At 35.6% G+C, this 15,015-nt stretch overlaps 1 protein-coding gene across 1 annotated transcript; it reads right to left on the bottom strand.

Moving 5' to 3' along the window:
• Window positions 1-2,072: 2,072 nt before the first annotated feature.
• Window positions 2,073-2,999, bottom strand: LOC144231232 (olfactory receptor 2H1-like). The gene has a single exon (XM_077763665.1). The coding sequence runs from the start codon at window positions 2,997-2,999 to the stop codon at window positions 2,073-2,075; it is 927 nt and encodes a 308-aa protein (XP_077619791.1).
• Between the last annotated feature and the right edge of the window lie 12,016 nt (window positions 3,000-15,015).

The following is a 15,015-nucleotide window of genomic DNA, read 5'->3' as shown; positions in this document are numbered from 1 at the left end:
AAGAGAGTTCACACAAACTACACAGAGAATACTTCTGGAACACATGGTTCTGGTGGCCAGGAGCAATGGCGCTTTAGGGCATCACAGGACCTCTTCTACACAAGACCACTAGTTTCAATTTCAAGTGATGTAGCTAACCTACCTAGTACATAGGAACAAGCAAAGAATTAGACCAAATGAGAAAACAGAGAACTATGTCCTAAATGGAAGAAAAAAAAACCCCAAATTTGTTATAAGCAATTAGCTAAATAAAAAATTCAAAATAATGGTTATAAAGATACTGGACTTGAGAGAAGAGTGAAGGAACTTGGTGAAAACTTTAACAAAGAAATAGAAAATATTCAAAAGTACAAGTCAGAGCTGAAGAATATTGTTAAATGAAATTCAAAAAAAATACATTAGAGGAAATGAAAAGAAAACCAGAGGATGCAGAATAAGTTAGCAAACTAGAAGACAGAGTAAAGGAAAGAAACCAAGCTGTACATTATGAACAAGGAATATTAACAAATGAAGCCTGATTAAGAGAACACTTGACATCATCAAGCATAATAACATTTTTTGTTATTGAAGTCTCAGGAGAAGAAAGAAGTGCAGGGATAGGGTGGGGAACAAAAGTTATTACTGGAATAAATGGTAACAGAAAATGTTCTTAAACTGGAGTTGGAAACGGACATCCAGTTCTAGGAAGTACAGAGAGCTCAAAACGAGATGAAACCAAGAAGGTCTAGACCAAGACACATAATAATTAATATCAAAAATATTAAAGATTAAGAAAGACTCTTAAGAGCAGCAAAATAAAAAGATTAAATACAAGGAAAACCCCATAAATATATCAGCTGACTTTTTTTTTTCAGAAACTGTGAGACCAGAAGGAACTTGCATAATATATTAAAAGTGCTGAAAGAGAAAAACCTACAACCAAGAATACTAGCAATGTTATCATTCAGATTAGGAGAGAGAAAATATTTCCCAAACAAGAGTTATGGAAGTTCGTCTCCATTACACTGGAGCATGGGGTGTTATATAACCATTGAATCAGTAAATTGTACACCTGAAAGTAATATTAGACTGTATGCTAACTACCTGGAATTTAAATTAAAAACTTTTAAAAAGGGAACTGTTAAAGGGAGTGCTTTAAGTGGAAAGAAAAATAATAACTAGAAAAAAGAAAATTATAAAAAGAAAAAAATTACAAGTAAAAACACACATATAGTAAAAGTAGTAGGTGAACCACTTATAAAGCCAGTATGGAGGTTTAAAGCAAAAAAGTAGGAAAATCGATTCTATATACAAAAATTAGTCAAGAGATATGGAGCATAAAAACGATGTAAAATATGGCATTATATGCATAAAAGGTGGAGGAGAAAGTAAAAATTCAGTGTTTTTAGAATATGTTCAAAGTTAAGTGGCAACTTAATATAGATGGTCATACACATGTTGTATATAAAACCCATAGTAACCACAAATAAAAAACCTACAATAGATACAAAACCAAAACCTAACATAACGAAAAGAAAACCATCTAGCCACAAGGGAAGTGAGCAAGAGAAAAAGAAATAAAGAACTACAATAAATAAGTAACTAAGTAAGTAAATAAAGCAAGTGAACAACTGGAAAACACTTGATAAAATAACAATCAGTACATTCTTATCAATAATTACTTTAAATGTAAATGGAATAAATGCTCTGATTAAAAGACATAGGGTGACTGAATGGGCTTTTAAAATACCCATCTATATGCTGCCTACAAGAGACTCACTTAAGACATATTGGCACATATACACTGAAAGTAAAGACATTGAAAAAGATACTCCATGCAAAAGGAAGTGAAAAAAATGTTGGGTAGCAATACTCATTTCAGGAAAAAAAGGCTTTATTTATTTTTATTTTTTAAATTTTTATTTATTCCTGAGAGAGAGAGAGACAGACAGACAGACAGACAGAGAGAGCGTAAGTAAGCTGTCAGCACAGAGCCTGACGTGGGACTCGAACCCACAAACCATGAGATAATGACGGGAGCCAAAGTCAGATGACCAACTAACTAAGCCACCCAGATGCCTTCTACCTTTTTCTTATGGTGATCCTCTTCTTAGCAGTTGTAGCAGGGCATCTTTTACATCTTTGTTCCTTAGGGAATAGATGAGAGGGTTTAACAATGGTGTGACCACAGTGTAGAAGAAGGTAAAGAACTTGCTATAATTTGAAGCAAAGTGATTCTTAGGGTATGTATACACTGGTGCCACTGTTCCATAAAACATGAAGACAACAATTAGGTGGGAGGAGCAGGTGGCAATGGCTTTCTGTCTTCCATCCTTGGATTGGATTTTACCTAAAGCTTGAGCTATGTAGCCATAAGAAGTCAGGATCAACCCCAGTGGTACAATGGTGAAAAGAACAGCAGAGACTGTCATCTGCCACTCAATGGCTGAGGTGTCTCCACATGTCAAGCGTATGAGGGCAGGAACCTCACATAAGAAGTCATCTAGGCGATGGTGGGCGCAGAAGGGAAGTTGAAGACTGACAGGAATTTGGGTAACAGATTCTATTAGGCCAGAGACCCAGGCTATTAGCACCAGCTTCCAACAGAACTGATGATCCATAATGATGGTATAGTGTAGGGGTTGGCAGATAGCAATGTAGCGATCAAAGGCCATCACCACCAACATGACACATTCTGTGGCACCAAGAGAGAGCAACATGCAGAGTTGGATGACACAGCCTGTGTAGGTGATGATCTTGCCTGGTCCCCACAAATTGGACAACATATGGGGCACAGTGGTTGTGGTAAAGCAGAGATCCAAGAAGGAAAGATTGCTAAGAAAGAAGTACATGGGACTGTAGAGACGAGGGTCCACACAAGAAAGCAAGATAATAGTTGTGTTGGAGAGGATGATCATTGTGTATAAGATGATCACAATCCAGAAAAGAACCATTTCTAGATGAGGCCATTCAGAAAAGCCGAGAAGAATGAAGCCAATTGGGAAACTCTCGTTAGTCATCACTGGTACTTTTGGCAATGGAGTTTGAATATAATTGTAAAAAAATTTTGTGAACGGATTTTTGAATATTATTCTGTTATCTATTTAGAGAAGTCAAGCATTATTAGATTTCCAGTGGGTCTTAGGACAGGAGATATATGAGTGTTTTCTCTTATATTATACCAAATAGGATACAACTTCTCTTTCATAAGACTGTTCTTTTTATATAAAAGAGGTTTTCATAAGATATTTCCCTTGAGATTAATCTCTAAATCTGACACAACATTCTCTGTAGATACTCTAACACAATTAGCTTAGATTATGTGCATGTTTCTCCTAGCATATACTGCTCTCTTAGCAATATATGTAGTAGCTCTCTAAAATATTTGAGACGACATGTTGAAAATAAAGTTTTACTTTTCAAATATGTAGTGCCCTTGTGTATTGTGGTGTTATTTTCATTTTTGGTAATGCTTATAGAAACATAGGAAATGGAGATTATCCCAGAAACAAGACTTCTCTGTTGTCAGTGTAGATGCTAAACAATGAGAGCTTAACTTTTATTCTCTGAGAGTCTGAAGAACCATAGGAGACATACTAGTTTTTAGGAGAGGAAAATCTATGTTGAATACACGGTATTAACTAAAGTTTTATCTTAAGTAATTCAAATTTCTTTAAATAAACTACTTAAAAAAACTTCAGCCAATATTTTTATCTAAGAAATGGCTATAATAATTCCCACACCAGTGGATTCAGGTCCAAATTATAGAAATAACAGTATATTGTTGCCTTCCACTTTTAAGCAGAAAACGTTAAACATGATAAAAGTAGTGAAAAGAAAATAGGATACAACTTCTTTTCCATAAGGAAGAGGATTACATATGCTGTATAATTTTGCCCCGCACAAGTCCATTATTGTTCTACTCAATTATCTAGACTAAATACATTTCAATCAGAAACAATAGTTGTAAAATAGAAATAACTTATAGTAAAAATTGAAATATATAACTATTATAAATCTTTACTTCATGTGCAGGAGGAAAATAGTTCAGCGGTGTTAGCTATGAAATACAAGGTAGGATAATGGATTCTGGCCACAATGTGCTGGATATTAATATTCTGTCTTCTAGCAACTGTCAAATAGTTCAGAGTATACAAAAATGTAAAATGCACAGGATTTTAAAAATGCTGTTAAGTGAAGGAAACTGGGTTATAGATTGTGAAGATTAACTTTTGCAAGTATTCAAACAGTGCAGAAATTTGGAGAACATTACAGGGGTCTGCTTCTATTTGGAAACAGCCTCATAGATATTTATTCAGTGCCATGCAGACACTGAATAATAATGTTGAATATACTTTGTACAAGAGAGATTAAGTCCATGTTTATCCAGTGTTCCAATGCCTATAGGAGACAGAGACAGCAAGTGAAGAAATGAGCAAATAAATCATGAGGATTTAATTATTTCCATAATAAAGTCTAAAATTTTTAAAAAAATACAGTGTATTTTAATTGAGAATAACAATGGAGGATGTAAGAAACAGAGGAGAATTGTTTCACACAAGGGGAAATAGAAGGATAAAAAATCTGATGCTGACAAAATATGCAAGAAGAAATATCCAAGAAGTCCAGCTGCCTGGGAAATGCAGAACTGTCTCCATGGGATGTGGTCAGACATGTTAGCCAAACAGTTTTTATATTTATTCTAAGTTACTATGAACTGATCATGAACTGAACTGATCTAAGTGTTTCACTGTAGGACAATCTAGTTTAACCCCCAATGTCCATTTTGTTTAGTTTTCTTAGTGTTAGGAGTTTTACTTTATGGCCTTATTCACCAGACTCAGAATGCAATACTCTGTATGATTTATCACATATGGGAGAAAAGAAAAACAGAGGCATATATAGTCCCAACATCAAGTATAAAATTTACTGTAAAATTTTGATTTCTTTTAATATATATTTTAATAAACAATGCTTACAGACATAGATAGAGTATCAAATATAGAGTAAAATTATGCTCTGTATAGTTCTGTTTCCCTAAATCTTATATTGTACATATATTTTCTTTTTTAATATACTTAAAATATTCTTATAAACATAAAGCTCTATATTATTTTAATAATTCCAATAATAATTTTATATTATTTCAAATGTAATAGTCTTTAAAATGTTTTCTAGCTTGAAACAACGCTGAGAAAAATATCTATGTATAAATTCCTAGATTCTATGTGATGATTTATTTTGATTAAAAAATACTGTTTATCAGAGTCATATATTATAGCTGCATCCTATGAAAGAGCCACCTTTATATATCAGGCAGCATTTCTGGTCTTAAAACTTTCATCAGAATAGCACTTATAATCATCCACTTATCTGGTCTATAATTCAGGAAGAAAAAATGTGAAGATCCAATATAAATTTAACTTGCATTTTTATTATTGTTCATTTCTTTGTTCAAATGCTTCTTTATCAAAATATTTGTGCCATTTTAAAAACTTGATATGTTTATATTTTCTGCTAAATATTTGAGAGATTTCTATATTACTGACCTTTAAGTCATACAACCACATAATTTCCTTAATTAAAAGATAATATTTTGGTATGATTTATGCCGGTTTTCCTTTTTAAAGATTTTTTCAATTTTGAAATTCTAATTTACTTTCCTTGGCATTTTATTAATTGCCTTTGTCCATATTTTAGTTAAATCTTTAGGTATACACTTGTCCACTTATTTTATTTTTTCATTTTCTAATTCAAACTTTTGATTAATTTCATATTGTAAGTGTTGTCCATAATAGATTTAATAAATAGATCAATATGTTGATTTTAGTTCCAAATAGGCTGTGGCTTCCTTAAGGCTGCCCCTGTTTCATATTATCACAAACATGCTAAAGATGTGAAATCATTAAACTCTAAGGTTTATTGTAAAATAATATTTAACAAATTAATCCAATATCTACGTTTTTATTCCTTTTAATATGAGGATTTTAAAAATACATTGCTGTGATATGTGAAATGAAATAGTGTACAATAAAACTTCTGCAACAAAACAGAAAAAAATCAGTTGTGTGCATGCTTGTGTGTGTGTGTCTTTGTCATAATTATTCTACATAAATTTACAGCACCAGATTTTTGAGACTAAATAGAGCACAATGACAATTTGTGCATCTTCAAATACAGCTTGTTCCACTAAGTTGTAGAAATCTGAGCATAAGGTTTCTTTTTATTTTTTTCCTTTTGTAACCATTTCACCTCAAAATGTAAGTAACTTACCAGTGTAGGAAAACAAGTCAGTGGCTGTATTGGAAAACTATAAACCTGCCCAGGAGCCATCTACACACCATCCAGACACTGAGATTTTCTCAGACTTCCTCACTTGGAGTGACTCTCCAGTTAAATATATAACACTGTGGTTATTGGGAAATGCCAAAAACAGATGTGAGCAATTTTATTTCAATTGAAGGGTAAAGCACAAGGAGCACAGATGGAACAAGGTGTCTTGGAGATCCCTGGAGGTTCTATTTTTGCAAGTAATTAGTTTCTAGTCCAAAATGTTACAAAAACCTAAAGAATGATAACAAAAAATACTTCCTTGTTTTCAGTCAATGAAGTGATCTGTCACTTTAACTGTTTCCAGTGTAATGTTTAGCTGATTACCCATTAATATACTTCAGTAGTTTACTTATTGATTATATATTTAAAAAGCTGTAAAAGTCATTAGTTTACTTGTTGACTTCACAAATGTTTTGTGAGTGTCTGTCTTGTGTCCAACTATGTGTGAGTCACTGGAGACGTAATACGGATGAAAGAAAATTAGAAAGAATAAAAACAATATACTTTTTCAGTCTTCAATTGCTTGTGCATGTTGTTAGATAACTAAAAATAGTCCATGGAGAGGCGCCTGGTGGCTTAATCGAGTAGGTGTCCAACTTTGACTTGGGTCATGATCTCACGGTTTGTGGGTTGGAGCCCTGCGTTGGGCTCTGTGCTGACAGCTCGGAGCCTGAAGCCTGCTTCAGAATCTGTCTCCCCTTCTCTTGATCATGGTCTGTCTCTCTCTGTCTCTCAATAATGAATAAATGTTAAAAAAATTAAAAATAGTCCATGGAGATTGAAAATCCAAATAAATGTTTATACAAGAGAAAATTATTTACAAAACTGAAGTTTTTGCACATAAGGATAGAATGGAAGAAAAACAACAAAATTTTATTTCAGACACGCAATGAAAAGTAGCATAGTTATATATAGAACTATTTAAAACTTTATTGTTATAGGAAATGTGTAACATGTACAAATTATCTGAAAATCTTTAAATATACTTCAAAACCAATTCCTGAATAAAATACATTGATATTTAAGAACAGAAACATATTGGGGCACCTGGTTGGTTCAGTCAGTTAAGCGTCAGACTTCAGCTCAGGTCATGATCTCGTGGTTTGTGAGTTTGAATCCCGTGTCAGGTTCTGTGCTGATAGCTCAGAGACTAAAGCCTTTTTCATACTATATCTCTCTGTGTTTTCATATTCTGTCTCATATTTTTCATATTACTTTTAATCTGTCTCTCCCCTTTCATTCTCTGTCTCTGTCTCTCAAAAACAAGTAAAAATTAAAAGAATAAAAAAAAAAGAATAGAGACCCACCAATGTGTTAGGTAATATGCAGATAGACATCAAACTCATCTGTGGATCTTGTAATGCCAGTAAGCTGGATCAGATTTTTCCCCACTATAGTGTGAGAGTCCCTGGGGAACACTGACTTGGGCAGTCACCTATGGACAAAACAGCTTTTGGGGAAGTTCAGGCTTCCAGAGGAAAAACTGCAGCACTCTGTTGAAACAAACAAAAAATTTTGGACACTTTTGAACAGGTAAGAGAAATAGTTTGAGTTTACCCATATCACCCATCCCCCAAGTCAACATAGCCTAGGACTATAAAAATCTTCCACAGCCTGTGATTAATTTGAAATGTAAGTGGAGAGTGTCTTTATAAGAATCTGGACTTCCTAGGTATGTGGGACACCAACAAAATAACTAATTTTTCTTCATCTTACCAAGTATGAAATCAGGGTCTCTATGACTCCAGGAAGAACAAGTCTAGGAGAAAAGCACATAAGAATCTCAGAGGGGAACTTCCAGGGAAGATGACAGAATAGGAGGAGGCTATGCTCACCTTGTTTCATGTATACAACTTAACACCCACATCAGTGTAAATAGCCCAGAAAAACACCCAAAAACTAGCAGAGCAGACTCTCCACAACTAAATATAGAGAAGAGGCCAAAATCAAAGAGGGAAGAAAGGATATACATGTGGTCAGGAGCCAAAAATACCCGCTGGATTGTTCATGAGGGGGAAGGATGCCATAGGTGTGGAGAAGGAGAGGAACAGACTCCCACACCAGGCACTCCAGGCATGAAAGAAATGCACTGGGAAGCCATATCTCCATAGAAATTGGCTTTGAAAAACAGAAGGGCCACATTTTGTAAGTTCTAATAGTCAACATGGCTTAAAAACAGGAATTTTAGTTTTTGTTAAGTTTTTATTTAAATTGCAGTTGGTCAACATACACTGTAATATTAGTGTTAGGGTACCATATAGTGAGGCAACACTCACATACAGCACCTGGTTCTTAGCACAAGTGTACTCTTTAGCCTCCATCATCACCTATTTATCCCATCCCCTCACCTACCTCCCCTCTGGTAATCATCAGTGTGTTCTCTATAGTTAAGAGTCTGTTTTGGTTTGCATCTCTCTTTCTCTTTTTTCCCCTTGCTATTTGTTTTATTTCTTAAATTTCTCATATGTGGGAAATAATATGGTATTTTCCTTTCTCTGATACTTATTTCACTTAGCATAACATGGTCTAGCTCCATCCACAGCTCTGGCAAATACCTTATCTGACTTGAGTCCAAGGCAGCCCCAGACTGGCCTATCAACACAGGGGCAAAGCCTTGCCCACAACAGCCAAAGAGAGCCATTGCATATAATTGGACTGAAAGCAAATGCAGCTCAGCCATAACAGTAAAGTGTAGGAAACATACCTAGGAGATACTGACCAAATCCCAGGCTCTGGTTAATGGGGCACATTGCACTGTAGGGAACTACAGGACCTCTTCCTCGTAAGGCCAACAAATTCAAGAGCAAGAGATGTAGCTGACTTTGTGAATACATAAAAATACACACAGAAAATTAATACACACAGAGATATGTCCAAAATGAAACAACAAGATACAACCACAACCAGAGAGCTTAATGAAATGGAGGTAAGTAATATGACTGAGAATTTGAAATAATTGTCATGGGAGCACCTGGGTGACTCAGGTGGTTAAGCATCCAACTGTGGCTCAGGTCATTGATCTTGCAGTTTGTGAGTTTGAGCCCTGTATCCAGCTCTCTGCTGACAGTGCAGAGCCTGCTTCAGATACTTTCTCTCCCTCTCTTTCTGCCCCTTCTCCACTTGCTGTTCTTTTTCAAAAATAAATAGACATTAAAAAATAATAGTTGTAAAGATACTCACTGGACTTGAGAAAAGAGTTGAGGGCCTCAGTGAGACCCTCAATAAGAAATGGAAATCAAGAAAAAAAAACCCCAGAGATGAAGAACTTAATAATTAAAATTAAAAATATACTAGAGGGAATAAGTAGTAGGCTACAGGAATCAGAAGAATGGAACAGTGACTTGAAAAACAGAGTAATGAAATCAAGTTGAACAGGAGAGAGACAAAAGAATAATTTAAAAAATACATTAAGGAAACTCAACATTATCAAGGATAATGACATTAAAATTACAGGTATCTCAGAAGAGAGAGAAAAGGAGGAAGAAAATGTATTTGAAGAAATAATGGCTGAAAACCTCCCATATTTGGGGAAGAAAACAGAAATCCAGATCCAGGAGGCACAGAGATACTCCAACAAAATCAACTGAGGAAGGTCAAGTGGCATAAAATAGTGATAAAGGTAGAATTTTTAAAGTAGCAAAAGAAAATAAAACAGTCACATAGAAGGGAAGTCCCAGAAGGCTATCTGCTGGTTTTTCAAAAGAAACTTTGCAGACCAGAAGGGAAACAAATGAAAATAACAATAACAGTGGTCTAAATCTTTGGGATGCAAGAAAAGCAGTTCTAAGAGGAAACTATATAGCAATACAGGTCTACCTCAAAAAAAAAAAAACTCAAATAAACAAGTAATCTTATACATAAAGGACCAAGAAAAAACAAGAAACAAACTACAAACTTGTAGAAGGATAGAAATAAATGAAATAGAAACTGAGAAACAAAATAACAGATCAATAAAATCAGGGGCTGGTTCTTTGAAAAGATCAACAAAATTGAGATACCTTTAGCCAGACTAATTAATAAAAAAAGAACAGAGAGGAATGAAATAAACAAAATCACATTTTGTGCCCCTAGAGTTAACTTTTGAAGAATACGTATTATTTCTTAAGTAACATAAGCACCATGAACTAAATAGTTTTGTTTTAGAAAAATAAAAAATTATCTTTTATTTTTTAAAAATTAAAAATATAAAGNATTGTGTGTCTCCTCTCTCTGCCCCTTTCCTACTTGTGCTCTGTCTCTCTCTGTCTCTTGAAAATAAATAAATGTAAAAATAAATATATAAAATAAATTAAAAATTGTTTTAATGTTTATTTATTTTTGAGAGATAGAGAAAGCAAAAGTAGGGGAGGAAGAGAAGGAGGGAGACATAGAATCTGAAACAGGCTGCAGGCTCTGAACTATCAGTACAGAGCCTCATGCGGGGCTTGAACGCACAAGCAGGGAGACCATAATCTGAGCCCACGTCCTGACACATGACCGACTGGGCCACCCAGATCCCCCTGAATTTGACTTTTAATGATAACTGGGGTGTAAAAAAATGATAGCTGCATGTATTGCACTATATTCTCTCTATTTTGTTTTTGAATTTTGAGAAGATGAAGCCATGATAGTGAGGTGCCTTGAAGATATATGTATTCAGAGGAGGTGTGAGACCCTTCATACTGTTTTCCAGACTGGCTGCACCAGTTTGCATTCCCACCAATGGTGCAAGAGGATTCCCCTTTCTCCACTTTCTTGCCAACACTCTTTATTGTGTTGTTGATTTTAGCCATTCTGACAGGTATAAGGGGTATCGCAGTTTTATTTGTATTTCACTGATGATGTTAATATGTATGGCTTCTTTGTAGAATTCTCTATTCATATCTTCTGCACATTTTTTAATTGCAGTGATTCACTTTGGGGGTTTTGAGTTTTATAACTTTGTATATTTTGAATACTAATCCTTTATCAGATTTGTCATTTCCAAATATCTTCTCCCATTCCATAGTTTTCCTTTTAACTTTGTTGACTGTTTCCTTCACTCTGTGGGAGTGTTTTATTTGGATAAGACAATATTATGTAAAACTATATGCCAACAAATTAGAAAAACCTGGAGGAATTGGGCACATAAAAGGCTCCACTAAAATAAATAAATAAATAAATAAATAAACAAACAAACAAACAAACAAACTGGACAGCAACATCCAGAATAATGAAACTTGACCACCTTCTTACACCATACACACACACACACACAAAATGAATATGGTTGAAAGAGCTAAATGTGAGACCAGAAATCATCAACGTTCTAGAGGAACACCTCTGTGACCTCGACTGCAGCAACTGCTTACTAGACATGTCTCTGGAGGTAAGGGAAATAAAAGCAAAAATGAACTATTGGGATCTCATCAAACTGTTAAAAAAATTTTTTTTACAAACCATGTTAGTTTGGACACACCTAGTTGTTTAACCTTAACTACATTAACTTAAATTACTTCAAGTAAACAATGTTAGAATTCTTAGAAACTTTTTTTCCTTTTTTTTTAATCTCTTAAGAGGGTTCCAAATATTTATTTATTTAATTTATTTATTTACAAATGGTTTATTGTCAAGTTGGTTTCCATATAACACCCAGTGCTCATCCCCACAAACACCCACCTCCGTGCCCATCTCCCCGCTCCCCCCCACATCCATCAGTCCTCAGTTTTTTCTCAGCATTAAGAGTCTTTCATGGTTTGCCTCTCTCCCTTTCCCGCACCATTTCCCCCCTTCTTCTCCCCCATGGTCCTCCGTTAAGTTCCTCCTAATCCTCCTAAATGTGCAAACATATATTTGTCCTTCTCTGCCTGACTTATTTCGCTCAGCATAACACTCTCAAGGTCTATCCATGTTGCTACACATGGCCAGATTTCATTGTTTCTCATTGCCATGTAGTATTCCGTTGTATACATAAACCACATCTTATTGATCCATTCGTCCGTTGATGGGCACTAAGGCTCTTTCCATATTTTGGCTATTGTTGAGAGTGCTGCTATGAACATTGGGGTCCATGTGCTCCTATGCATCAGCATTTCTATATCCCTTGGGTAAATTCCTAGCAGTGCTATTGCTGGGTCATAGGGGAGTTCTATTGTTAATTTTTTAAAAATGTTTTATTTTTGAGAGAGAAATAGAGACAGCATGAGCAGGGGAGGGTCAGAATGGGAGGTCAGGATCCAGGCTCTGAGCTAGCTGTTAGCACAGAGTCTGACGCGGGGCTTGAACCTACGAGCTGTGAGATCATGACCTGAGCCGAAGTCAAATGCTTAACCGACAGAACCACTCAGGGGCCCCTCTATTGTTAATTTTTTCAGGAATCTCTGCACTGTTTTCCAGAGTGGCTGTACCAGTTTACATTCCCACCAATAATGTAGGAGGGTGCCCATTTCTCCACATCCTCGCCAGCATCTCGAGTTCTCTCATTTGCTCAATTTAGCCACCTTTGCTGGACTCAGGTGGTATCTCAGTATGGTTTTGATTTGTATTTCCCTGATGAGGAGGGATGCTGAGCATCATTTCATGTGTCCGTTAGCCATCTGGATGTCCTCTTTGGAGAAATATCTGTTTATATCTTCTGCCCATTTATTTACTGGGTTGTTTGTTTTTCGGCTGTAGATTTTGTGAGTTCCTTATACATTTTGGATATTAACCCTTTATCTGATATGTCATTTGCAACTATCTTTTCCCATTCCATTTGTTACCTATTAGTTTTGTGGGTTGTTTCCATTGCTGTGCAGAAGCTTTTAATCTTGATGAGGTCCCAATAGTTTATTATTGCTCTTGTTTCCCTTGCTATTGGGGATGTGTCAAGTAAGAAGTTGCTGTGGTGGAGGTCAAGGAGGTTGTTTCCTGCTTTCTCCTCTAGGGTTTGGATGGTTTCCTGTCTCACTTTCAGGTCCTTGATCCATTTTGAGTCTATTTTTGTGTATGCTGTGAGAAATTGATCTAATTTCATTCTTCTGCATGTTGCTGTCCAGTTCACACAACACCATCTGTTAAAGAGGCTGTCTTTTTTCCATTGGATATTCTTTCCTGCTTTGTCAAAGATTAGTTGGCTGTATACTTTTGGGTCCAACTCTGAGTTCTCAATTATATCCCATTGGTCTATGTGTCTGTTTTTGTGCCAATATCGTACTGTCTTGATGATGACAGCTTTGTAGTAGAGGCTAAAGTCTGGGATGGTGATGCCTCCCATTTTGTTTTTGTTTTTCAGTATTACTTTGGCTATTCGGGGTCTTTTGTGGTTCCATACAAATTTAAGGATAGTTCTAGTTTTGAGAAGTATGCTGGTGAAATTTTCATTGGGATTACATTGAATGTGTAGATTGCTTTGGGGAGTAATGACATCTTAACTATATTTATTCTTCCTATCCATGAGCATGGGATGTTTTTCCATTTCTTTGTGTCTTCTTCAATTTCCTTCATAAAATTTCTTTAGTTTTCATCATACAGATCTCTTGTATCCCTGGTTAGGTTTATTCCTAGGTATTCTATGGTTTTTTGTGCAATTGTGAATGGGATCAGCTTCTTGATTTTCTTTCTGTTGCTTCATTGTTGGTGTATAAAAATGCAAACGATTTCTGTACGTTGATTTTGTACCCTGCAACTTGGCCGAATTCTTGGATCAGTTCCAATAGGCTTCTGGTGGAGTCTGTTGGGTTTTCTATGTAGAGTATTATGTCTTCTGTGAAAAGTGAAAGTTTGACGTCCTCTTGGCCAATTCTGATGCCTTTGATTTCCTTTTGTTGTCTGATGGCTGATGCTAGGACTTCCAGCACTATGTTAAACAACAGTGGTGAGAGTGGACATCCCTGTCGTGTTCCTGATTTCAGGGGAAAGGTCTCAGATTTTCCCCATTGAGGATGATGTTAGCCGAAGGTTTCTCATAGATGGCTTTTATGATGTTTAAGTAGGTTCCTTTTATCCCAACTTCCTCTAGAGTCTTTATTACGAAGGGATGCTGTATATTGTCAAATGCTTTTTTTGCATCTATCGACAGGATCATATGGTGTTTATCTTTTGTTTTGTTGATGTGGTACATCACATTTTTTGATTTGTGAATGTTGAACGGGCCTGTAACCCAGGAATGAATTCCACTTGATCGTGGTGGATGATTTTTTTAATGTGCTGCTGGATTCGAATTGCAGGGATCTTGTTGAGAATATTTGTATCCGTATTCATCAAGGATATTGACCTGTAGTTCTCTTTTTTAGCTGGATCTCTGACCGGCTTCGGATTCAGAGTGATGCTGGCTTCATAAAATGAGTCAGGGAGTTTTCCTTCGATTTCTATTTTTTGGAATAGCTTGAGAAGAATTTATATTCGTTCTGTTTTTAACGTCTGGTAGAATTCCCCAGGGAAGCCATCAGGTCCTGGACTCTTCTTTGTTGGGAGAGTTTTTGATCACTGATTTGATTTCTTCAGTAGTCATGGGTCTATGCAGATTTCCTATCTCTTCCCATGTGAATTTTGGTAGTGAGTGTGCATTTAGAAATTTGTCCATTTCTTCTAATGTGTCCAATTTGTTGGCATATAAGTTTTCATAGTATTCCCTATAATTGCCTATATTTCGGTGGGGTTGGTTGTAATAAGTCCATTTTCTTTTTTTTTAAGCTTTTTTTTTTCACAAATAGTTTATTGTCAGGTTGGTTTCCATTTAACACCCTGTTCTCATCCCTACAAGTG

This window comes from Crocuta crocuta, unplaced genomic scaffold, assembly GCF_008692635.1.
Source record: "Crocuta crocuta isolate KB4526 unplaced genomic scaffold, BGI_CrCroc_1.0 scaffold513, whole genome shotgun sequence".
Lineage (NCBI taxonomy): Eukaryota > Metazoa > Chordata > Mammalia > Carnivora > Hyaenidae > Crocuta > Crocuta crocuta.
Note: the sequence above shows the minus strand (reverse complement) of the source record. Positions and strands in the feature narration are given on the sequence as shown.

Coding starts and splice junctions, on each gene's coding strand:
- LOC144231232 (XM_077763665.1), bottom strand. CDS start 2,999: ATGACTAACGAGAGTTTCCCAATTGGCTTCATTCTTCTCGGCTTTTCT.